The 26,240-nt window shown below is 36.5% G+C and overlaps 2 protein-coding genes across 3 annotated transcripts in view; one reads left to right on the top strand and one right to left on the bottom strand.

Moving 5' to 3' along the window:
* otofa (otoferlin a) overlaps positions 1-24,573 on the bottom strand; it is a 56,444-nt gene extending 31,871 nt beyond the window's left edge. For both annotated transcript variants that reach the window (XM_027166376.2, XM_027166377.2), the window contains exons 1-5: positions 24,239-24,573; positions 19,220-19,278; positions 10,202-10,290; positions 4,827-4,926; positions 219-415 (exon numbers count right to left, since the gene is read on the bottom strand). In XM_027166376.2, coding sequence (XP_027022177.2) covers positions 219-415; positions 4,827-4,926; positions 10,202-10,290; positions 19,220-19,278; positions 24,239-24,317 — 524 coding nt within the window. In that variant the 5' untranslated portion in view covers positions 24,318-24,573. The remainder of the gene's footprint in view (positions 1-218; positions 416-4,826; positions 4,927-10,201; positions 10,291-19,219; positions 19,279-24,238) is intronic.
* Positions 24,574-25,437: 864 nt separating this feature from the next.
* Positions 25,438-26,240, top strand: part of fam166c (family with sequence similarity 166 member C) — a 4,860-nt gene continuing 4,057 nt past the window's right edge. Inside the window, exons 1-2 of the mRNA XM_047801931.1 lie at positions 25,438-25,574; positions 26,234-26,240. The exon at positions 26,234-26,240 is cut by the window's right edge and continues 267 nt beyond it. Of these exons, the coding sequence (XP_047657887.1) occupies positions 25,456-25,574; positions 26,234-26,240 (126 nt within the window). The 5' untranslated portion in view covers positions 25,438-25,455. The remainder of the gene's footprint in view (positions 25,575-26,233) is intronic.

The raw sequence follows: 26,240 nt of genomic DNA, 5'->3' as shown, positions 1-26,240 counted from the left end.
TGATTTCTGTTGTCGATAACTGTTTTGTGCCAGTTTAGCTGGTCCAGTTGACTCCCTGGTTTCTTGTAAACAGGACGCGTTATGCTAGTCCAGCTAAAAGTTTAAAATACAGACAATTATGCTTTCCCTGTGTCAAAAAGCATTGGTCACCTCTGATATTTGTCATCCTCATGACCATCATCATCATCAAACAGCAAATGCTGAAGGAAGACACTCACTTCCTTAAAGTGGGGATGCTGTATGTTGATCGTCCTGGCGATGTTCCTGAGCTCTGGCTGTGTACTGAAAGGAGGCTCTCTGTCTCAAACTGGAACATTCCCTCACGATCATCGGGAACATCAAGGAATTCCCCATCGCTCCACACCCTCACACTCCCGTCCATCGGCTGGTACCTGATCTCTATGGCAATACTTGTCTGTAAGAGAAAATCATGAATCAAATGAACAACAATAAAAAAAAGAATAATATCTACCTAATTTTCTGTTCAGTGTTGTTCATTCTCATATGTTGTTCAATGCCTTGTTTGTCTTACACTGTTGATGTGCTATTCATATAGAATTCAATAGCTGAATTCAGACCTGAAGTAATGTCATTGTACTCAAGTGATTTTATTGTAATAGCCATGATGTTGTTTTTGCCTCCTCTCCTGAGAAAATTACAAATCAAATGATCAGCATTTGATAATTTTAGTCTCTTTTATAAATGTCCTTGACGTTCAAGCAAGTTTTTGCCAGTTGCTACTTGCTGTATTCTTGATAGATGCGACCTAGCACATGTATTTACTTCCTGCAAAAGGATAGATTTCTGAAAGATCTCTGGAAAACTTACATGCCATGAGTTGTTTAATTTCATATCCTTCTTATGTACTTTTGTAGCCCATTAACAGGAACAAATAAAATAAAAATCAGAACAGTGCAATCTCTAAGATTAAATAAAAGACCTTAGAATCTCAGCTTTATATTCATGTCATGCAATAATTTGTATTCTTTTATTATTTTTTATAAGATGTATTCTTTTATTGTGTTTTCTTTTATCTATACTAATAGAAAGATTATGTAATCAGAATCTCCAATAATAAACAAAAAGCATAGATGTTTATAGATAAGATATCCTTTGTGAAGCCCCTCAACATTAATTTCATTACCATCCAGGTACAGAGATGTTGGAAAATGTCGTTACAGACATCACTCAGTGAAGCTTGTCGCATGCTGATCGGCAATTGTCTCCACCTGTTGTATTTACTGATGTATGTATTTTGTGCTCTTTGAGACTTTTTTATTCTCTGTATATCTCACTATTCTCATCAAGAGACTGGTGGTTATAATCACAAACACCTTTTCTTTAAACCTTTTTGAAAATGTATGTTAATGTCAATAGTAGACAATGTCATACAATCTAAATGCATGCTAGAAGACTATAAAAAAAACCTTCAGCTCAAGTGTACAATATATATATATATATATATATATATATATATATATATATATATATATATATATATATATATATATATATATATACTTCATCTGCTTTCTTCATGATTAACTAACAGTAAGTAGTGTTAGCTAAAGTGTCTAAAGTAGGCTAAAGTGTCATTTTGGCACATGATAGGAAGTTAAATCTGTCCTGATAGGATGGCCAAACTGGCATTGATATTCTAGCATCAGTTACCTTTTCCGCTTATGTTTACATACTCCTGAGTGGAGGAACAAGAAACGTTTAGCCTGTGTTCTGTAATCTACCTCTCCAGAGACTGACTCATAGGGAACCAGAGATCTGACCTGACATCATGACCTGGAGTTTCCCATATGATAAATCCCACTCTATTTATCGTCCCTGCAGAATTTTCACATTGAAGAAAGTGATATTTTTTCTTCTAAAAATCCTGGCATGATATGTTCGGTTAAAACATAAGCGAACTCTGTAAAAAAACTCCGTATTTAAGCAGGAGTTGTAGCTTGTCAACCCATTTCAAAACAAATAGCCCACTTCACTCAAAAAAATAATTAAATATTACGATTTAATTATTTTATCTATAAAAAAAAATGAGAACATTCTTCACACCAAAAACTTTTTATTTTAGCCAGGATTTAAATCCACACCATAGCTATAAAACCAGTCTGTTCTGGTGCATTTTCAATCATGCATAATTTAAGACTTATATTCTATCCCATTCCATTAAAACTTAACATAGCTTTAATAAAACAAGCAATGTTTTACATATTCGTCAGCAGTACTAATGCTTTCAGGGTATCAATAGCAATTCTCTGTCACACAAAGACTTTCCTGCACAACCTCTATTTGGAGTCTGTTTAGAACAGGGCTGTCAAGTGTCACGTATTGAGAGTGACAGTCACGCATTTCGGTCTTTTGTCACGCTTTTCCGCCACACATTGTATTTGTCAAGCAGAAAAACTTTGACTATTTATCATATATTTAATATGTTGCAGCACCCAAAATGTATCTGTCTGCACCGCTGTCTCTATGGAACCGAGCAGGAATCAAGCGCGTCTCCCCTGAAGTTCTTAGTCGAGCCTGACACTTATCAGCCAATCAAAAAAAGGCTACACAAGGCTACACAATAGCCAATCAGAAAATAGCACTATCTGGATAAGATTTAACACAACAACCAAAAAAAAAAACTCATTAGAGAGGGTATTTTCGATGGTCAGTTTGAAAAAACCTCAACACGAAACTCAATCATGACCCTAAAAATGTCTGGGCTTGAGCCAAACTGTTTTAAATGGGAGCAACTTATTAATTTCCATTAATAAATGGAAATTTAACAAATACTTTGTATTTAGTTAAATTGCGGCAGGGGTGGGGGGTGGTGTGGGGGTGTCAGACTTGCCTGTCTTCAAAACCTGAGAGCCCTGGTTTAGTAGCAATATGAAAATGATGACCTTAAAATGATTGCATGATGCAAACTTTACATACTTCTACTTACTCTCATTGGCTACTTTAGAAGGAGCAGTTGTAGCACTGCTCATTCCTGCAATCATCTCTCAGAAAATCAATGCAATGCCTAAAATCATTCAGATACTTTCAAGAGCTTCAGGTAATCAAACACCAAACATCATGGGAAAAAAATAAGTGATCTCGGTAACTTTGAATATGGCAGGTGTGTTGGCTTAAAGTTTATAAAGAAATCCTCAGAGATTTTTTTATGCATATCAGTCTAAAGATGTTAGACAGACTGACAAAAAATATCCAGTAAATGGTACTGGAGTTCTGCAGCAGGAAATGTCTTTAATATGAAGGACTGCAGAGGAGAATGGCAAGACTGGCTCAAGCTAACAGGAGGGATCTGTTAACTCAAATAACCCACTTTACACCCATGGTGAATAGGAAAGAATCAAGATGTCAAATGCTGAAGCGGACGGACTGAAACATCAGACGATCACGTTAGATTTCATTCCTGACTGTCAGCCTGTCATCTCTAAGCTACAATGGGTGCAGACTTACTGAAACTTTTTCCACACTGTCCATTTGACCTGTCATCAACTTGACATATCTTCTGCAGAATTTCTGAGCACAGGATGTTGTTGTTGTTTGTACTATTGTGTATGAATTCTAGAGATTGTTGTGTGTAAAATGCTCAGCAGATGCTCAGCAGTTTCTGAAATACTCAAATTAACCTTGCCTGAATTAACAGCATAACTTTGTCATGTTCTTTCCAAATTCTGATGAATAGCCTTGTGCTGCTGCCATGTAATTTGGCTAATCAGTTTGTGTGCTGTTTTTACATATTGTATTTACATCAGGAACCATTCTGATTTGCAATATGTGCAGGCTTCTAGTAAACTAGTAATTTTGTGCCATATGGTTAGTAAATGTTATAGTGCTAATAATGTATATTGTATAATTCTGTAGTCGTTTAAACCTAAGCCATTTTAACACTAGTTAACTTTAACACCATGTTATCACCAGTTGTCATTACTATTCAATGCCACAAGCTTAGGCCTTGTTTTTATTAGTCTTTTTTGTCTGAACTGGACACCACACTTTGTGCGCACATTTATTTAACTGGACACCACACATTTATGCGCTGAGGTTTCGTTCCTGACCTAAACCCTGTAAAGTTGATCACAAATATAATGTGACATATAATCATTACACCTTTCTGTAAATGCCTTATTATATCAGACAGCTGAATTAATAAAGCCTGAAGACAGTGTCTCAGTCAGTTTATAAAAAAAGTGATGAAGTGTTTAGTCAGTGATTTTCTCTCCCTGGTGAATTTATTCCCTTCAGCAGGAGCAAGTTGCAATAATGTCAGGATGTTCAGTCAAAGTCAGTAGAAGCTTAAGAAAAGCAAAAACTGATAAACCACCTCCAGGCCTGTTCTATCTTTATTAGGGAGTCTAATTCATAACCCCGGCACAGACAGACGACGATGAAAGACCCACTATAAATTACTCGCAATGTGTCAGGGACAGATAAGCTGTTTTTGATACAGAGTGATGAATGGAACAAAATAACTGCAAACTAGTGTTTGAAAGCACATTTGGTTATGACAATGGGCTTTTGTTTATATGGTGAAAACATGACTCTGTGGCCTCTATGGAGCAAGCAGAAGTGTCTCAGAATAAGTAAAGGTTTTAATTAATGACAGACGTGAGGGTGGATTTTAGCGTAAATTATCCAAAATAAAAGTCATATAATTTCCATGATGTCGCAGGTTGTAGACTCAGCACATCCTATATCATTTAAATCCTATATAAACACACACAAACACACACACACACACACACACACACACACACACACACACACACACACACACACACACACACACACATCCTCATTCCATTTTTAATTCTCACCAGAACTGATGTGTTGTTGTCATCAGTAAGAGTATCAGACACCTCCAAATGGCCTTCTTCTACCACTTTCTGTAGGACCATGCGAAAGGTGCCGATCAACCTGTAATCAAAACATAAAGTGAATTAAAGCCTTCACATCTGTACAAGAGCATTATATTTTTTATAAAATATAAGTATTATATTTTTATTTGGGGTGTTTTCTTTCAATAGGGTTATAATTAAATAGGTGAAAGCAAAAATACAAAGATGTACACAAAAACACAAAGACAAGCATCCCGATGTACAAAACATCTGTTATAATGTATGAGTAATGCTAAGTGATTTCACAAGTTGCTTGTTTCGATCATGAAAAATTTAAATACTCCACTGTATGCCTCTGGCTGAATGGGGCAAAATGCAACCAGTTTACTGGAAATTATACACTGAATAATTGATAAATGTGATACAAACCCTCTAAAACTAGGTCAGCATGATTCCTTTGTTGTAATCTAAACACACACACACACACACACACACACACACACACACACACACACACACACACACACACACACACACACACACACACACACACACACACACACACACACTCACTCTTCTTTTGGCTCAAGTACACTGGGAAATCTTTTCTCTTCCAACTGCCCCGGTCATCATGACTTTCTAATTTAGGATGCATTACATTGTTGGTTTGTTGATTTCTAGCTGAACATTAACTCATAACAAGAGCATAGCATGTCTGTTTACTGTTGTAGTGCTGACAATATGCAGATTTTTCTGAAAGTTTTCTCTTTCTCTGAGAGACTAAGATGGACAGAAACCACACACCAGCATCAGAATATGTGTGCTTATGGTCCGAGGTCGGTGCTCTCCCATAAACTCTACAGTGATAATGTACAGACCTGCACAAGTGAATAATTCACTGATCTGGGATCAGGTTCTGACTCTTGATGTGCTTTTCAAAAGACCATCTATGCATTATTGATCTTCCATGCAACAAACAATTGACTTTCATCTGCTTTATAATTTAATTAAGCATTTCTTTTCATGGCATGGCTTTGTTTGTTTGAGTGAATCAGGGAGAATTTACAGCCTTTGTTGCAGCATCTGATCAGTTTATTCTATGCTTGGCTGAGAACATATGCTTCATAGGAAGATGAGTGATCAAAGTCCTCATGGCCTCAGTTTCAGGTGGCGGTATTGGCTGGTTACACTGGATCCCCAAGCTGGCATCAGCGATAATGTGTTGAAAGGGGCATTTATACACCAGGAATGATCAACAAGACCCAAATATTTTAGAGGATGCATCGAAGTTTTACCTCATTATAGTACTGAGAAATGCATATTCAAATGAAAAATTTACATAGAAAGATTAGCCGTGAACTAAATTATGTCTGAAATTAAAAAAAAAATCTTAAGAAGTACCTTCATTTAAGTTCTTTAATATTACACTCATTGTGTAATATGTCTTTTGATGTAAGGTTACTATGCTGATAAAGAACAGTTATTTCTACACCACTAATTGTGTTGGTACAATTTTCTCTATCCTGCTGCTAGGAAACAGTTTTCCATTTAAAGTTTTGATGGTGTAGACTCTGGATAGTCAACTGGTGGACCACAGTTTCAGCAGATTAAACCCAGCACTGAAAAACTATTAAAAAACAAAACAAACCCACAGTTTAGCGATTACAGTTTTCTATATATAAAAAGAGAGTGCAAGAAGTACAACTGAACAGTTTTAGTTCAAAAGCTCCATGGTTCATTGGTCCTTGCAAGATTTTGAGAAAATGTAACCCAGGTTCCTATATTTGAATCATTTACTTCAAGGCAGCTGATAAAGAAAGCATGGAGATTTTACAGACTGGGATGTTCTCTGTTCTGGTTAATGAAGTGATGACATGGTTTAAAGATGAATCAACAGATGATAGTTCTGTGGTTTAGTTACAAAATTGATGTCTGTTCATGTCTGACATGTCTGATCATAGTTATGGTTAACGGTTACACCGATAAAAAACAAACTATAACTGCATCAAATTCATGTGTAATCAAAAGGTAAATATGAGACAATAGATCAGTTTCAGATATTATTCCTGATATTTCTATCTAGATGTGTTCACTTAGAACATGACCCTAATGGCAATCATTTTACGTGAGCAAAAGAATTGGACGTATTGAGCGGGTGACCCACTGACATGACAACTGTTGCATTCTTATTTTGTGATGTTTTTACATTTGAAGCTGCTTTCAGTTGTTGTTCGTTTTGGGGGAATTCTCCCTTCAGTCTCATATTTTGGAAATGAAATGCTGCTGAATTGGATTAAGGTCTGGTGATTGACTTGGCCAGTTTAGAATCTTCCACTTCCTTTATTGTGTTGCAAAAAAAATAAGGGTTCCAGAAAGTTTGTGATTCATCTCTGCATTTCTTTGTAAATTCCATACTGGCCTTTCTGAATCCTACTGCTGAGAAGTACAGGAGTATAGCAAAAACAAAAAAATTGGTCTTGCCATTCCAATACTTAAGAAGGAACTGTATGAAATAATTCTGGTATCGATACTAGAATTAAGACTGGGCCAAACAAAATATTTAAATAGCTCCAAAACGAACAATAGTTTTCTTCAAAGCAGTTCATCAAAAAAATAAAGTGATTTTTACAGACTTTCATGGAGATGTCATTTTATTTACCTTCCCTGTTCTGAAGAATGAAGTGAAGGTATTTCATTTTTAAAAAAGCTGAATACAAAGTTTTAAACAAAAAACAACACTTGAACGTGTTTATGCTTTGTTTTTAATACTTCTGTAACTCTTTTATTTTAAAAGTTAATTATTTATACCAAATAGTCCAGTCATCATTCCTAATTATCTCCTGTGATATTTTTTTTTTTCCCAGAGAGGATCTTTAGCCTGATGTGCTGCTCTGAATGTAAGGAGACATCTACAGCACCACCACCTGGCTGTTTCTGAACTACATTGTACACCAGTCACAGTGACTCATATGAAGATGTTTCTTAGGAAATCAACATTTTTAAATTGTTTAATGTACATATAGAGCTAGTGACTATCTTGTAACGTGGTGGTTTAGCGCACTGTTTTCTGTATATATGATGCCTGTAGCAAACAACTATTTGACTCAAAATGAAAAAATAAATAAATAAATAAAATGAATTTAACTATGGTAAAAAAAAAGGTCTATCATAAGAAAAACAAAATACATTGCTTGTCTGCAATTCATATAATAGTCATACAATCCTAGTAATGTACTAATTTCAGTTCTTACTGAATGCTTTGTATGAATGAGTGTTTTTTTTTTTTCCAACAGTGACTGTTCATTTCTCTCAAATCTCTCTTTCTTATAAACTGGCCACAGTCTTCCTGCAAATATGCAGTCCCCATGCTCATTACCACATTTTTTATATAAAATGTAAAATCTTAGCTGAATGAATGGATTATCTTAAATAAGTGGACTATTCAATTTTTTTGTTTGCTAACAAATAAGGAAGGTTTAGTAACGCAATGCTACTAGACAGATAATGAGTCAAGGGAATGGCATATATTATTCTGGCATGTTAATTATTCAATTAGAATTTTATTATTCTAAATTAAGATTTTTTATTATTTCACCCCGGTGCCCTGCACATGCAGCAAACATCCTATACCACAGTAACATAAAAACAAAGCTGGTTTGTAGTAACAGATAAGACACACAAAGGGTTTTAATAATTCATTATGCAGCCAATGGACATGTTCATTGAGGAAGACTGAAATTTGTACTTAAGCCATTGTCTGTGTAGTTTATCACTGCCTTGGCTTTACAGAGAAATGTTATGTAAGCAGGTATATATAATGGACATGAACTCCACACTGAGGCAAAAGGCAGAAAATCTATAAACAACCTGCTTAGGGCAGTGACTCATCCCAGCAGGGGACGGGGAACAAGAGAGCAAAGAGCATTCTCTCTCTCTCTCTCTCTCTCTCTCTCTCTCTCTCTCTCTCTCTCTCTCTCTCTCTCTCTCTCTCTCTCCCTCTCTCTCTCACCCTTTCTCTCTCTCTCTCTCTCTCTCTCTCTCTCTCTCTCTCTCTCTCTCTCTCTCTCTCTCTCACCCACACACACAAAATCTCAAGTGTATGGCACAGATGTGTCACACCTTGTCAGGCCACAGGATTTAGCTGCTACTTACAGAGTCTGTGGATAAATGATAAGAGCCTAAAGGTAGCAATAATCCCTGATCAATGAAAACAAGGTTGCATTGCATGAATGTAAAAAAAAACTAAGGTAAGGTTAAAAGCATGATGAAAAACCCACACCCAATACAGCAGTAGGAAATGTGACAAATACAAAAAAAAATATTTGCTACAAATATAAAAACACACACAAAAAAAAACATTTTAGACAATTTGACATGCACACAGGCAAGCATTCGAATTTAAAGAGCAGTTTATAATTCAGCCTTTAGGGCAAACTGTCATACAGTAGCATTAAAAACTTTAAATGTCTCTTTTCACCATCTGATCCCACACTCTCTTCTAAAATGACATATGCTTTGTGAGATGCCTTTAAGAAAATGTAGCAGTGCTGAAAGGACTCATTTCTGTACTAGAAATTTCAATGTCAACAAACACTTTAATAAGAAACTAGAATTAAAACAGTCCTATCTACAGTTTCTAACAGTTTTATCTGTTCTATTTCACAATATAATCTAGTAATTACCACAATCCTGACCAGACAGTTACTTAGGACCACCACACTGTTTACGTTAATGATCATGGCTTTTACTTAAGTCTTAAGTCTTAAGTCCCATCTTACAACTCACTTACAACTCCCAATCCCACAACTCCTCCAGGTTCCCAATCCCAAATCCCAGTCCTAGACTCAACCATTCGAACAAGCTTTATAAAAACAAACTAAAAAACATATATAATATGGCCTATGTGTGAGTTTTTGAGAATGTAAAAGCATGGAATGTATTAAAAAATTAAATAATATAAGGAACATCTAACCATTTATACCAGTCAAGCACAACAGGAGAAGATTCAGTGCTGTTCTGTTGGTCACAGATACAATGGCAATAATCGTGACAAATGGATGAAGAATATCTTTGGTGATAAAATGATAAAGATTTTCTTCATTACAGTTTTTTATTTACTTTGGTTAAAGGCTAGATTTCTCTTATTTTTAGTGTTCTGTCTAAACACAAAGCCTTTTAATAGCCTTGTTGTGCTCATCTTTACAATAGCTGCCTGTAAGTATAGAGCTGAATGTAGCTTTCTACGTAAATCCATCAGGCATTCACAGAACGCAAATACACTGTATATTCTTCACTTCTGTATGTCTGAGGTCTGTTTTTCTGTAAAACACTTTATTTTGTTGGGATTTACACACCTGTTAGTGAAGACTTTGCTGTAGTTGTATATATGGATCTCCAACATCTCATTACCATCCACTTTACTGGCAACTGGCCAACGAAATGCCTGGGGGGGGAAATGCAATAAAATCAATTAAATTCATGCCTCAGGGTCAATAGCTCAATCCTGAACTCGGATTACTGTCTAGGTAGAGTTTCACATGTTCTCCTTGCGTCCACCTGTGTGTATGTGTGTGCGTACTGTGCTAATGAACTGGGAGAAATACAGGGTGAGTTCATGCCTCAGACTGAGTGTTCAAGGGATACTGCACATGTAGGCTCCAGATCCACCAACATTATCAGGATAAAGAAGTCGTTGGAGACGAATGAATAATAAACGAGTCGAGTACATAACAGTGTAATGTGAAAGAGTGGCATATATAGCACAAAAGGTTCAAGATTCATATTAAATTATTAATATAAAATAGGTTATTGGTCTATGATTTACATTTTCTTATTCCTAGGGAAAACTGAAGAAAAGCTGTATTTTGTATTTTATACTTTTATACATATACTGATGAATGATTTAATACACAAATAAATATCTTTAATGGGGATAAGTAAACAAATAAACAAATGCAATAAATGACTTCATCCAAATTACATTTCAGTTGCTATTTAACTTCATTATAGAAGATAAGCTTGTTAAGTTGATGTTGGTGATTATGACACTCAGCTTGAAGCAAAGCTATTCTTTTAGACAGCAAACTTTGCACTTTCCATTTTTTGCCCTTTTTTTTTAAATAAAGAGGGGGGAAAAGAAGCTGGTGATAAAAAGGAAATTGGTTGTGATTATAACACGTGGCACAGGAACTCAAAGGACAGTAGGAAAGTTTATTTTTGAGGAACGGATGTTTACTGGCAAACTGTAAAGTTATATGGGAATAAAACATGGTATTGATTATTTTCCTAAAACAGCACGTGTTTTAGTGTTTATATACATTATACAAGTCTGTGAAGTGACAAAACTTGATATGTTTTTCTCTAATAAAGCTGAATGAGGAAAACAATGAGCCAGATAGGAACGAATTGCAGGATTGGAGTGGTGGACAGATTTGGAGGACTGAAACGGAGTAGTGAAGTAGAACTCTAGGAGTGACAATACACTGCAGTGCCATTGATTTACACTCCTGAAACTTTCAAAGGCAATCTTGAACTCTGTGGGAATTTTTTTGTGTCATTCTGGGCCACCTGTCAGTGAAATGATTTCTCAGCCTCCACCTGTTTTGTAGACCTGGAGCTCCCATCTGTCCTACACATTCACAGAGCCAATACCTGTAGGGGTTGTTCAGACTTGTCATTTTATACAGTGATAATGAGGAGCACCAGACCTTCCCACATAAAACGGTATGACATAGTCACCACTCAAGGCCACTGTGAGAGGACAGGACACTCTAACAATAAGTACGATATGAGATGGCAGGTTTTGTTACTGTGCTTTTTAAAATGTGTTGGAAGACATTGTATGACAGATTTGAATGTAAAGGACTCAATATGCCTTTTGAAGGTGTAGTCATTATAGACGATTTGTGACAGAGATAACAATGCATAATACAACCAGCAATTGCAGAAAAAACATTGAAAATGCAGGACAATTCCTATAAGAGCATGACTTAGTAGGTGTTACTGATCATTTAAGTCTACTTGGACTTCAGTGAGGATGGTACAAAAACTAAAGTAAAAATCTGAACAACAAGTACATCTAAAAAACAGAAATGTTCCCTTCTCTAACATTTTTCTATGGCACACACACAAACAAAGCAAGCAGTGTACTTTTCATTGTGAACCTAAAGTCTTTAAGGTACCGTATTTTCCCGACTATAAGCCGCAACATTTTTCCCACGCATTGAACCTCGCGGCTTATACAATGACGCGGCATTCTGTTATGTGCTCAATGAAATTGCCGAACGGGTTAAAGGTAGGGTCTCCGCTTTTTGAGAAATGCTTCAGAAAACTGAGTCGGGACCACAAACTAAAAATCAAAACAAAAATCAAAACAAACGTGTAGCCAATGATCAGAAAGGGGCGGGTCTTGTCAATATGCGATAGAGAGAGTGTTCAGTGCGCATGTGTGACATTAGCAGAAAGCGGTTTTAACATTGATATGGAGGATAAAAACAAAGAAAGAAAGCGAAGAAAGGCTAATGATAAGGCAAGAAGTAGAACGTGGTTGTAGCTGCCTCTCTACATTACTACGATAGAAAAGAGGTGTTATTTGTGTAGTAACTGCGTTTAGCTCAGGAGTTATTGACTCGGGAAACTCCAATCTGTGAATATGCGGCCAACTTCCTGCTCCTTCAGTCCTCTCCAGTGCTGGAAACTGATCCTATATTAACACGTCCTACTTCTTATTGTAAGCCTTTCTTCGCTTTCTTTCTTTGTTTTTATCCTCCATGTCAAGAAAGATACTGTAGTGACCAATGACTTTCTTGGTAGACATGAGCGGCTTATTTATGTTCAAAATAATATATTTTTTAAAATTCAGTGGGAGAGGCTTATATTCAGGTGCGCTCAATAGTCCGGAAATGACGGTAATAAAAAATTCATAATATTGGTCTCGAGAAAAATATGACTTAAGGCTTCTTTGTTTTATTCTAGTAACTAGGCAACAAAGATGCAGTAAAAAGCGTAATTTGTGTGTCCTCGTGAAAATCTGTGCTTCTCTCTCTCAACAATAGATAAATGCACAAAACCTCTGTGTTCCTGTGTTAATTATGGACTTAGAATTAAGTAATTGAACTTCAGTAGTTCATAAGAAATCTATTCTTTTGAAGAACAACACTCATAAACATCGGAAACAATGAAAAATATTATTGTGAAACAATATTATTGTGAAATGAAAGCATCTATGAGCACAAACAGCCACAAAACATTAGAAAAAATAAACTCACAAAGCAGTATGACCATCAAAGGTGCCATGTTCTAAGCTGATGTACATCTTGATGTAAATATTAGAAATTGAAAGCTGACAATCAAGCTGTTCTTTGGTCTCATTCATCTTTTGACATTATGTTTACATCATGAATGAAGTAATTGACTTTTCGTTTCCAGTACTGTTTGAGCGTCCTGAAGGTTTTCACAGTTAGATAGCTACAGAGAAGCCTAACATCACTATGAACAATGCCAAGCGTTGGCTGGAGTACTGTAAAGCCACTGGACCCTGAAGCAGTGGAAGCATGTTCTCTAGAATAATGAATCATGCATCACTCTCTGGCAGTGTGATGGATGACATACCAGGAGAACACTACCCACCGGAATGTATAGTGATTAACAGTAAAGTTTGGTGGAGGGGGATAATATTCTGTGGTGGTTTTTCAGGGCTTGCTCCCCATAGTTCCACAGAAGGGTGATGTTAACAGCAATCAAAGACATTTTAGACAATTGTATGCTTCAAACTTGGCTTGACATGTTTGGTGTGTAGGAACTCCAGTGGCCTGCACAGATCCCTGACCTCCAACCCCACTGAACACCTTTGTGAGGATTTGGACCACTGATTGCAATTGCCAGGCCTCCTCAAGGATCTCACAAATGGGCCAAAATCTTACAGATCTTGTAGAAAGCCTTCACAGAAGAGTGAAGGCTGTTATAGGAACTCCAACTCCATTTTAATCCCAGCATAGTTGAATATGTCCAACAAACTGATATACGAGTCAGGTATTCTCAAACGTTTGGCCATACACACACACACACACAAACACACACACACACACACACACACACACACACACACACACACACACACACACACACACACACACACACACACATACACACACATATATATGTTTCTTTATATTAGAAGATCGATTGAACCCTGCTTACAGTTGTGTTTCATTCTGTAGTATTCTGTATTATTACAGCTCTCTTGAAGCCCAGACCACTATAACTATGACTCGTATTTCCCATGAGCGTTCCGCGTTCATGAGGCTAACGTTTCCTTCACTGTTGAAACCCCAGTTCATTAATGGTGGGTTTTGTTGCTATGGAGATGAAACATATTAGGTTCAGAGTTGCCTCAACTAGAGTGTCTTCATCTACAACTGCTCATTAAGAATCTAACACTAGTGAAACTAACAAGAATAACATCAGTCACAATTATGTTTATGCCTGAAAACAGGAATAATATTTTTTATAGTTTCAATCTGCCTTCATTTAATTCTACTGTTCAGATGCCCATATCCCTGAAAAAGGGGACATTTCTATTCAAATGTTTCTAAATATTTTAATATTGTGTACATTCCAAATCATTTACAAGCAGAGATGATGTAGAAATTTCATGAAAGTGTATTACAGAATTCGGACAATTTGTTGATCAATGTATCAAAAAGATTCCTTTCTTATTAAGATCTAAAGATGCAAAAAATGCACTGGAACTTAAAATTTATCTTAAGAACTTATCCATTTTAAAGCTTTTTTCACTCACTGACTCAGATATACTTTCTCTACTTTACTTTATACTATCTCACTTTCTGTTCATCTCCCTTTCCTATGTTTCTACCATTCGTTCTCTTTTACTCTGTCTCTAGTGGGACCTTGCATTCTAAATAATATAGACGTAAAGTCACATCAAGGCTAAGACTAGGTTGAGGGTGAAATTCAGTTGAGAAATAGAGCTTCAGAAATCAATTTTTACAGCAACATTTAGAAATAACATGTACTCTGGTACTGACTTCAAACTGCATCCCTAATAGGCCAAGACTGCAGAGTCGTCTACTGTATTCTCCCCAGTCTCTCCTCCCCCATACGTCTGCTTCTCTCTCATCCTTTTATTCATTTTACAGCAGTTCACGGCACAGTGCACCATACAGTCTTCATTTTAAGCCTACACTGTATTTTATTGTAAAGGCTTACCATTGTGGGAACAGCTCACAAGAAAATATTTTCCATGGAACCTTGTTGAAGGTTGTGCAAATTGTGTTAGCTACAACAATAATTTGGAACGATTTCATGTGGAGGATTTTATTTCTGCAAACATTTCTCCTGGCCATATGGCTTCACAGCATGAAGAGATCCTTCTATATGACATTTCATGCAATTTGTCATTGCAAATCTTTCTATGACCTCTTTCTTTCCTCTTTCTTTCTATGACCTCTTTCTTTCTTTCTTTTTTACTCTTGCACAGCAACGATTTAAAACAACAGCAAACAAGGAATTCACCTGATTTTCTATTTCTGTATTCTATTTGGCCATGCAAATGAAGCATCAGTTCAAACACCTAAAAACACACAAAACCCCTATTTAATGCATGTATTTTTTGTCTAAACAGATTTTCATACTGGTTCATTGTAATGTAGCATGTCACTGAGGTGTGAAATATACAGTGCTCTATCTGGTATGTGATTTTCAAGCTTTATTCAGGTACCTAGGTATATTGTTGAGATCTTGTTCCTTTTTATTCATTTTGACAAAACTGAATTTAAGCATCTATCGGTTCTCAAGTACTGTACATGTTTCTAATAAGCGGATGTAAAATCCCTTCCCAGAACTGTCATTATTTCTTCTGCAGTCCAATTAATTTCACTTTCCCACAAGTGTTTAAGCCAACCGTATTCACCAGGCTACCATCAACCTCACATGGAAAAACAGGTCAATTAGACAGTGCTCAATTTCATGTAGACCATCCTTCACCCACACTGTGTGGATAAAACCCACATGAAGCCACATGATTCATTTATCATTCTTATTAATGTGCTGGTGTATTCATACAGAACTTTGACCTTTCTGGAAAAAATATAATTAAATTTAGAAATAAGATACAATAAACTAATGTTCAATGTAGTATTTTTTGATGTGTTGAACATAATGATATATATTGACTGAAGGGGGCTGAGCTAATAGCCTTCAGACGAACAGCACCAGCAGAGAGAGGTTTATTATGCAGATAGATGCATCCAGCAGAGACTGAGCAAGAAGAACAAATTATCTTAATGTAGCATGTCTCTGATTGATGACTGTTATTGTTTCTTCTGAAATCACAGTTAAAAATTGTTTGAGAACTTTTTCAAATAGGTCTTTAAATTGGTAAAATTGTAACTCTCTGTATATGCCTTATACTGACTGAGATACAAATTCAGATTCATCAGTTATCAGGAGGTTCATGGGGATAAGCTATATGGCAAAGCATATGTATTTTAACTCAGTTTGTAAAATATTGTGGTAAAACACTAAACTGAATGCACAAAGATTTTCACAGATGAAATACAGTGATCCCTCGTTTATCGCGGTTAATGGGGACCGGAACCCCTCGCGATAGGTGAGAATCCGTGAAGTAGGATTGGCCCTAAGTTTGACCTTTTCACTGATGGTCATCATCTTCCTCTTCCTCTTGGGCTCACTGGAGGAATCTGTCGCAAGGGCACGGCACTTAGAAGGCATTGTAAGGGCTTAACGAAAAGTTAATTTCGAACACAATACGCGAGACACAGTTGACAGCGTGAACAAAAGTAGCGAGATACAACAAGGGAAGAAGCTGGGAGAGGATGCGATGATGCGCAGCCAATCAGCTCAGATCTCGCACCAGGAACCAATCATGTGCCTTGTTTGAGTGCCCGTGGGTATGTACAAAGCCTCTGAGAGAGTTTCTATCTTTGTCTGGCATCCTGGGAAACCGTTTTTAGTTTTATTTTTCTATGAATATTTTTGAAAAATCAGCGATGCACTGAGGCCGCGAAAATTGAACTGCGAAACTTGAACCGCGGAGTGGCGAGGGATTACTGTACACCATTCCATAAAGGCATTGAGACTGATGTAACAGTTACTCATAAATGTAATCACTGAAAAGCAATGTCTATGGACTTAACTGCAAGTATTTCCATTAAAACAAATACAGGGAATAAGGAAAGTGAGGCCAGATTAGAGATGATGTACATCAACTAATAAGGGCTGAATCAGAGTAGGAGAAAGAAGCAATGGAAGTTTTAGAGACTCGATGTTATACCATGATATCTTTAATTAAATGGGAGAACACGAGTCAAATAATACTGAGTCAAATAATACCAATAAGTATTTTATTGAAGTAACATGACCTTTAAAATAAAGACGTGTGTATACAGATCTGCACTGTTTATTCTAGCTCCTAGACCCATTTCCAAGGGTTTTAGAACAATCCAAAATATTTATTAAATAATAACATTTAACTGTACAAAGCCATGCATTTAACTTGCATTACCAAGAGAAAAATAAAGTGGAAGATGTAATAAACTTGCTTACAATCTTAATGGGAACTGGGACTACTAAGAAGCAAGGTGAAAGCAGTAAGCTTGGTATGAATGGTAATGAACACTTGAGTTCACTTTAAATGCAACAAATGTTATTGAAAAGCACACAGAGAATGTGCTAATGGACATGTCCACAAAATCTTGCTCTTATGTATGAAGTGTTTTGGAATAATAGGTTCAGTAAAAATGCATTTACCAAAGGAGCCGGAGGTAACAGTAGTGGATCTTAAAGATCGTCTGAGTCACAGCTACATAATTAAAAAATAAATCCCATTTCTCTTACCACATAATGATGTCATGTAAATCATATCAAAACATTTTAAGCCCGAAATCTCTTAAGATGACTTTACATGGTGGGATGTGGCTGTGAGTAGCAAGTAAGATCAGAGGAAGTGATGTGTGCACTCACTGGTTCTAACACTCTCATATGAGTCAGACACACAGCAGGGACAAGGGACAGTGAGTAAGTCTGCCGGAATGTGGCCATGAGACCAAACTCCAAGCCATTAGGAAGTGTTGCATTCAGTTGGATTTGGGGGTGGGAGGTTGTTGTGGTAGGTAATCAGACAGTCTCTCTCTTTTCCTCTCTCTCTCTCTCTCTCTCTCTCTCTCTCTCTCTCTCTCTCTCTCTCTCTCTCTCTCTCTCTCTCTCTCTCTCTCTCTCTCTATCTCTCTCTCCTCCCTTCCTGCTACCTAGTTAATTACAAGAAAATGCAGGCTTGCTTCTCTGCTTCCCTAACCCAAACAAAAACACCCTAATCACAAGAGGAAAGAGCACTCAGCTTTTGCACAGAGGAGGAAATATTCGGATTCTTACCCCTGGCAGAACAAACAATTAACCACAAATTCAATGTGATGAATGTGAGGAAATAAGGTCCAGTTAACCATAATAAAGCTTAAAACAGTTTGTAATGCTATTATTATACATTGCAATGGACATTAAATGTATACTAGGTAATAAACACGGGGTTAATAAAAAATATATTACGATTTAAAAAAAGAAAATTATAGAATTTTTAGAGGAATTAGTTTTAGAATGATAGAAGATTTACAGTAGTTCAATATTCATCATTAAACAATTTTAGTTAGCGTTCTTACAGCATGTCATGTCAACAAGTGAATTAAAGATTAAAGATTAAAATCAACAAAAATGTGTGTCCACTGGCTTTTCCCTTCTTTTTGAATCTTTCTTAAACAAACTTTACCATTAGTTTGTTTTAGTCATTTACATTTCTGGTATTTAGCAGACACCCTTATCCAGAGTGACTTGCAATTAATTTCAATTCATACAACTGAGCAATTGAGGGTTAAGGGCCTTGCATAGGGGCCCAGCAGTGGCAGCTTGGTGGACCTAAGATTTAAACTCACTACCTTCCAATCAGTAACACCTTACACCTTAACCTCTAGGCTACCACATCACACAATCCATGCACAGTGCATTTACTATGCAGGTTCAATGAGTTAAGACAGACAGACAGACAGACAGACAGGGGATAGGGAATTTGGGTAATTTACTTGGTGCAGTCGAAAACTTATAGGTTTTGATGGTGGATTTTTAGCTCCTCATTCTCAGTTCTATTATCGCTAGTAAACAACATTAAATGTGATGCACTAGAACACGGATGAGCCGTTTGATAAGTTCCCCACTGCCTACACTACAGGCTTCCCTGCAACAAATCCACATATTGCTTTCACTCCTCCTGAGCTTGGAAATGCAAGCTTTAAGTGTTGTTTTCATACTGAGTGACTGACACTGAGAAAGAGAATAAATGCACTGACCTCCTCAATCCTGGCTTCTTCCTCACAGTTCTCCAGGACACGTGAGTAGAAGGACTGACCTACAGAAAGGGAAAAAGAAATTCTTGTTTATTTAAATACTAAAGACAGTCAGTCAGTTTGAGAGAACTGGACATACAGTATGTATTTATCAACGTCACAGGATCATATTAACTACAATCATGAAACTCATTTATAATGATTCTTATTGTATTCAGGAGACAGTCAGGGCAGATAGGTCAACATTCACCAAGTCAAATAGTGCTATTTAATTAGCATTTTAAATAGATGCATTAAAATGTCTCCAGCAATGTAAACAGAAAATATGATCACAGACAGCTTAACGATGATTGCACATCAAGACGGTAACAAGCCGAATAGATCACTTCTGCCACTACAACAGGATTGAATCGTGTTTCACTGCAATGTTGTAAATATGATGAGTATGAAGAATATGATACACCCTAGAAAATATAAAACCATATTCATTGCATTAGCATGACTGCAAACACACACACACACACACACACACACACACACACACACACACACACACACACACACACACACACGTGCGGCGCGGTAATTATCAATAACAATTAATGTTGTAATGTACATTAAATTAGACCAGAGAGCTTATTACTAAGTCACAATTACGGGTCCTCTTGCTCATCTGCTTGTATCACAGTACAAGTGAGGCTTTCACAGTACAAGTGGCCAGGGCATTTGGATTGTGGATGCAAGTGGGATTATAATGCAGGTGTGTTAACAAAAGCACAAATCACAAAAGAAAGAAAAGATCTAACAAAATAAAAACAAGACTGAAATATGATATATGCAGCCTGCTTTTGTTTTGTTTTGTTTTTTGTTTTTTTCAAAGTGTGTTTATTTAAAATATTAATTTAATTTAGAATTAAAATCTTCAAACAGGTGACAAATGGGGAAAATGGTGGCTCTTTTATTCTTTGGGAGGTTATCGTTGGCATAGTTTGGCTCTACATATCCCTGTTGAGGGAAGCATTGCTGCAAATAAATGCAGTTTTTCTGACTAATCCCCACTGTCCTATGATTAAATATTTGTATGTGAATGAAATCAGTCTCTTCCATACCCACAGAGCTCGAGGGCTGCCTGACCAAATGTTAACCCAATTAGACACCTACAGGAGATTTTAATTCAATTAGACACCTTCACCACTGTCAATAAAATCCAACTGAGTGAATATCCTGCAGAAAATGTTCTTCATCTTCCAGAAATTCCAGAGATTTGCTGAATTTCTGCCAAGATTTTCTGGAGGATTGTTGAAGCCCAACACAAGTCTAAGAAAATCTATGTTTCTGTTTAATTTGATTTGTGGCTCTATTTTTTCTCTAAAGTCAGACTAATACCCAGTGGTGCTAAAATAGCCCACTTAGCCTCAGAGATCCATTGATTAAGTATATTATTCCACCCACTTAAGGTACAGCAGAATAATAAATACATACAAGTCCGGGTGACTGATAATAAACAGCAGGCTTTCGGACAGCTGAATTAGACACATAAATTTATATAATCCTTTAAAGACTATAAACAAAAGACCCTTTGATGATGAAAGAAGCCCTGGAGCATCTATGTCTCATTTCTCTCCGCTTAGCTAGCTTTTACAGACGGACACCATGGATTCAGCAGTGCAGTTAAGGTAATACGTCATAGACACAACACAGCTTTCACAATCTTTCGCCTAGAAGGATCCTAAGAAGAAGCTTCTACTCTCATTCAAAGAAATCATGAATACGCTTTATCATTCAACTCACCACCTCAGAAAACATATTTTATGTTACATGTATAATATATAATATATAATGCAAACTCCATGTAGTCTTTAAGGACAGACTGTCAGACTGTATATTTACTGTATAATCACACCCTCCAGTGTCACCCATATGAGGATGAGGCTCCCCTTTGAGTCTGGCTCCTCTCAAGGTTTCTTCCTTTACCATTCAAGGGAGTTTATCCTCACTGCTGCCTGAGTCACCTCAGACTTGCTCATTGGGGATAAATACAAACACATTTAAATATATCTAATATTAATCTTGAATTTTTGTATAATATTATTCTTTATATTAACCTTTTGTTTTATGTTTATGTTCTGTAAAACTGCTTTGAGACCATGTCAATTGTTAAAAGTGTTAGACAAATAAATCTGAATTGAATTGAATTGAATTAATTTGATTTCAGTAAACAGCCCAAAACTAATGCTACTTAATGTGCTCAGTGCTTCCTGTCTTTTATACTCCATTACACTCCATTGTTTTGCCAGTATTAAATGTTCAACCCTTACTGAGTATCTTCCATTCCTTGTGTATTTAATGTTCTCTGTTTTTGTCCGTCATGTAACACTCTTTTTTATAGTATGAAAATAATTCTGCTCTGTCTTAATCTATTTACAGGTTTATCCCAAATTACATACTCATAACTTAATAACATATACTTATGTTATTTTGCAGTATAAATAGTGTGAGTGGTGTGTTCACACTGAAACTCCCAACAAGAAGAAGGGCACTTCAAATACCTCACTTATTCAACTGAAAAAGCAAAATGTGGAATGCTGGGCACTTCATGCACTCAACACTCGCAGCTTTGCTTGCGTGGGGGAAGAGGGGGTAGCAGGCATTGTATGAGAGACGATGTTCAAGATGGCTAGATAACACTCTGGTGAACAAGACATCTTACAAATATTTTTTTTTAAATTAGCCATATTTGTGTGATTTCTTTTTCAATATTTCAATGCATGGTCAGCCATGATACAGTGCCCCTGGAGCATAGATGGTTAAGGGCCTTGTTCAAGGGCCCAACAGTGGCAGTTTGGCAGTGCTGGGGATTGAACCCTGATCAACAACCAAGAGCTTTAAGTGCTTGAGCCACCACTGCCCTACAGTATACTTGCATTGGATGTCAATGGCCATCGACTGGGAAATAGGACATCGACTGGGAAACACATAGTTTAGTGTTTTATTTGATAATTTGAGACAACACACTAATATCTAAAATTCATAAATTACAATAGCAAAGTACATAGTGCGTAGTGTAAGTTTCCATTTCCTAGATTCATGCCGAACTCCATGTGGCTTTCACTTCTTGTTGTCATTGTTGTTCTGGGTGTTCCAACAAGTTTTCCTCTTGTATGCTCTTGTTAATGTTCAACTGTTAAACATTGTACTTGTCATGCATGTCAGTATACTAGAAATTGCTTTGCTTATTTGTTTTATTGTATGTTTTTGTTTTTTCAATACAATTTTTTTATGATTTGGCAGTAAGTATGGTTCTATATTTGCTGCTGACTGAATTATTAGGGCTGAAAAAGTGTGGTGTACATTAATAAAGCACACATAAGAGCACAGCTTATGGGCAACTGAAATTACTGTTGAAGAAAAGAAAAAATAACATGATTTAATGTCCTAAAGCTGATTGACAAGTTTGATTATAAAAGAAGTACTTAAAATGAGGCAAATGTTATAATTCCCTAGAAGTAATTCTAAAAATGCTTGCATTTGGTAATTCTGATTAATTATGCATACAGTATATTTGTAACTTGAGAGAGTACAGATATTCTCCTTCATTAATCATCTTAGTGGCTTTGATTGTCTCTATTTGATCAAAATGCTATAAGTATTTCGATAAGTATTGCAGTTTATTATTAATTTTAGATTTTGCATGGTAAAAATCAGATTTGTGTGTTGGAACAAAGTTCTTTCACAGAGGAACAGGACGTGACTGAGCTAAGACTATGCTTCCTGTAGACCTTCCGCTCAAGACAGAAATTTGGAAACATTTTCAAACAAAGCAGAAATACTGCTTGTAACACTGCATTCATAGATCATTTATTTTGATGAAAGCGTTCTTAAGCAGCTGTATGTGATCTCAGTTTAATACTAAAAAGGAGAACACATACAGCTGCTTAATAACGCTTTCATCAAAATAAATGATCTACGAATGCAGTGTTACAAGCAGTACAGCACTATTGTATTTGATGGAAGATTGTCGTCAAACCCATGTCTTCAGTGTTTTGGGGTTTTTTTTTGGTCATATCACCACCTCTATTTTTTCCCCTAAGGAACAGAACCATAACCTACTATACAATTCTTCTGAAATAGATACAAGCTCTGTTATCACAAATTCACAGTTTATTTTACTAGTGTAATGTCAGAATGTTGCGCGTATCTACAAAAGGAGTGAGCAACATAAAGACACCACCCTTATGTCCTATCATAAAATAAATACAAAACAATTGACATGCTGGGAAACCATGTGCTGTCCAAGGTGCTGAATTAAAGGCAACACCATAAAACATAATGAGAGAGAGAGAGAGAGAGAGAGAGAGAGAGAGAGAGAGAGAGAGAGAGAGAGAGAGAGAGAGAGAGAGAGAGATTTCCTAAACCATTTATTCTCTCATGCAATCATAAAATCAGTTTTTTCGTTTGAACGGTAGTTGTACAGGGCACTTCAGCAGCCTTTAGCCTACACAAATCTGAGTTCAGGTAACTCGCCTACGGCTTTACCAAATCAGTCAGATGCTGCATTTTTAATTCTCAAACTCAATCGTGATCACACAGAATAGCAAAGTAACACGACCACGACGGTGTTCAGACAAAGAGGACACCCATGAACACCGCAGTAACCAATTCAACCCTTTGGATGAGAATTTACACAGTTCTTATGCCCACTTATATATAAATACTGCATCTTCTAGGGTCCACGTGTAAATCCCCCGTGTAACAGCAATAAGGATGGATTCATTCATACAGTGTCCAGTTTGACTTTTATTGGACATTGTGGGCGTTCATTTAACAATATAGATTTTACAACAGGGGATTTCTCTGGGCACTACAGAGTGGGAGAAGTAGATCCCTAACTTTCAGCAGGAATCTTCCACAGCACTCCGGCATGATTCACTCCAAACCCACCCACGCACACAAACTAGTCTAGTCACAAAATAACGCAACATACGTATAATAAACGAATAAGTGTATATTGAGTAGCAGTACCTCGGAATGAGACTTTGGCGAGTCGGTCTCCTTTACCCGGAAGATCCGAAACCGATTTCAGATACACCACCAGAGCCATGGCAGTAAAAGATTCAAACCACGGAAATCACGAGAGAAAGAAATTCCCACAAAGTATCACCTACTCATATAAACGTGCCATGGACTAAGCGGACCTGTTCCTATATTTATAGATTTTCGTTCAAGCAACAAAACGTCAACGTGCACATTATTTGGTATATATCTGACTTAAAAAATATCTGCAAACAATTAAAGTACATTCATGTTTGTTAGGGTCTAGTCAGTGATACACACTCGCAGCATTCCGCCCCTTTACCGCTGATGTGCAATAGTGATGTCGGGATTCGAGAACGAACCGGTTCTTTATAAACAACTCTTTTAAGCGATTCGAATAAATCGATTCCTATAAACTCGAGAGAACAAGGTTAGGGTTTTGACTTATTTCGAAATTTAGTACTATGTTAGTTATTATTAAATGTTTCACTAAAAGTTACTAAATTCTTAGGCTAATTGTTAGGTTAGGTTAATTCTTAGGCTAATTGTTATTTTATACTTTATATAAAAATAAACTAATAATGATTAATATAAATCATTATTATTTTATTTTTTTACTTTTTTATACTCAAGTTTTAAGTTTGACTTAATGTTGATGTTAAACTGTTAGAATAACAAATCTGGAAGCAGTTAAATTACTATAAGCTCGCAGGGTTTGATTCACCTAAACATGTAGTTAGGAATCGACTCATTAAAGCGAGTCGTACTGACCGTGAGTGTTGCGCTGCTCATGCTGTTGTAAAGACACCGAGGTCCCTACAGGGGGCGGCATTTGTACAAAAGGCATCTCTTACAGGCCATCCACGGCAATCAGACAAAATAAGAAAACATAAAAAAAATGTATATTCTCACTCAGATTGCCAACAATGCCATTGCTATGACATTGGCTGATCAATTATTATGTGGATGATATAACAAGCAGTTGATTACATGAACGTTGAGGAAATAAAAAGTATTTACGCATGCATACAAAAATCGTGCACAGTGTTTAGTGACGCAATGACGCATATATAACGTGCTCGATGCAATAGCCTTTAAATTGTACATAAATGAACGGTAGAGGGCGCGCGGAGGGTCACAGGAGCACCCTAGTGGTTGCCAGGCAACTCATTGTTGTCTATATAAGCGTGCAGTGCTGGGAACCAATGCTGATATCTGTCTTCTCCCTGAACTGTAGGTGTATGCATGAGAACATGACTTCCAGAAACGGCATTCTCATCACACACAGCAATGCGACCTACATCCCATCGCCTCTGATACCAGGGTAGGCTTTTAAGGAAAAATTCAACCTGAACCACTTGTATATCAATATTTAATTTTTGTTTTAAACTTCTTTCATAGGAAGTGAAAATGTTTACTTATTTTCACTTCGGCTTCCCACAATAGTATTTCAGTCTGACCAGATTTCTCACCTCCTTAACTTTACATTCTGCCTCAAACAAACGCTATTCCAAAGCTCCCATTTCCATGCTATTACTACCATTAACACCTTTGTGCTTGTCATCTCGTAGGTCACTAGCTGAGTCAAGGCTCTGTTGTAACCACTGTCTCTCATTTCTCATTAAATTACATTTCTGGATTTTTTTATGAATACGACATTGTTGAATGTTGAAAATGGTGAGTGAGAAAAGAAGCTTTTGCTCTTATGTTGTGAGGAATAATAACACAATCTCCCAATTTAACACTTATTTTTTAGATTGGTTCATCCTTATTAAACATTATTGTAATGATTCTATCGAACCGTTAACTTCTCACAGGAATAATAAAAATACAGTTCAAATAACTGAACACATCCCAAATATATTTGAACATACACAGGAAAAGCATGTTAAACAATAACATGGTCGATAAGGGACTGTTACCACTTTTGCTTATGTTGTTAAAAAATACACACCATGTTGTCTGAATTCTGCTTTGCATTAGGTTTACA

The sequence above is a fragment of the Tachysurus fulvidraco genome, chromosome 16, assembly GCF_022655615.1.
Source record: "Tachysurus fulvidraco isolate hzauxx_2018 chromosome 16, HZAU_PFXX_2.0, whole genome shotgun sequence".
NCBI classification, from domain to species: domain Eukaryota; kingdom Metazoa; phylum Chordata; class Actinopteri; order Siluriformes; family Bagridae; genus Tachysurus; species Tachysurus fulvidraco.
This window is presented reverse-complemented; position numbering and strand designations above follow the sequence as displayed.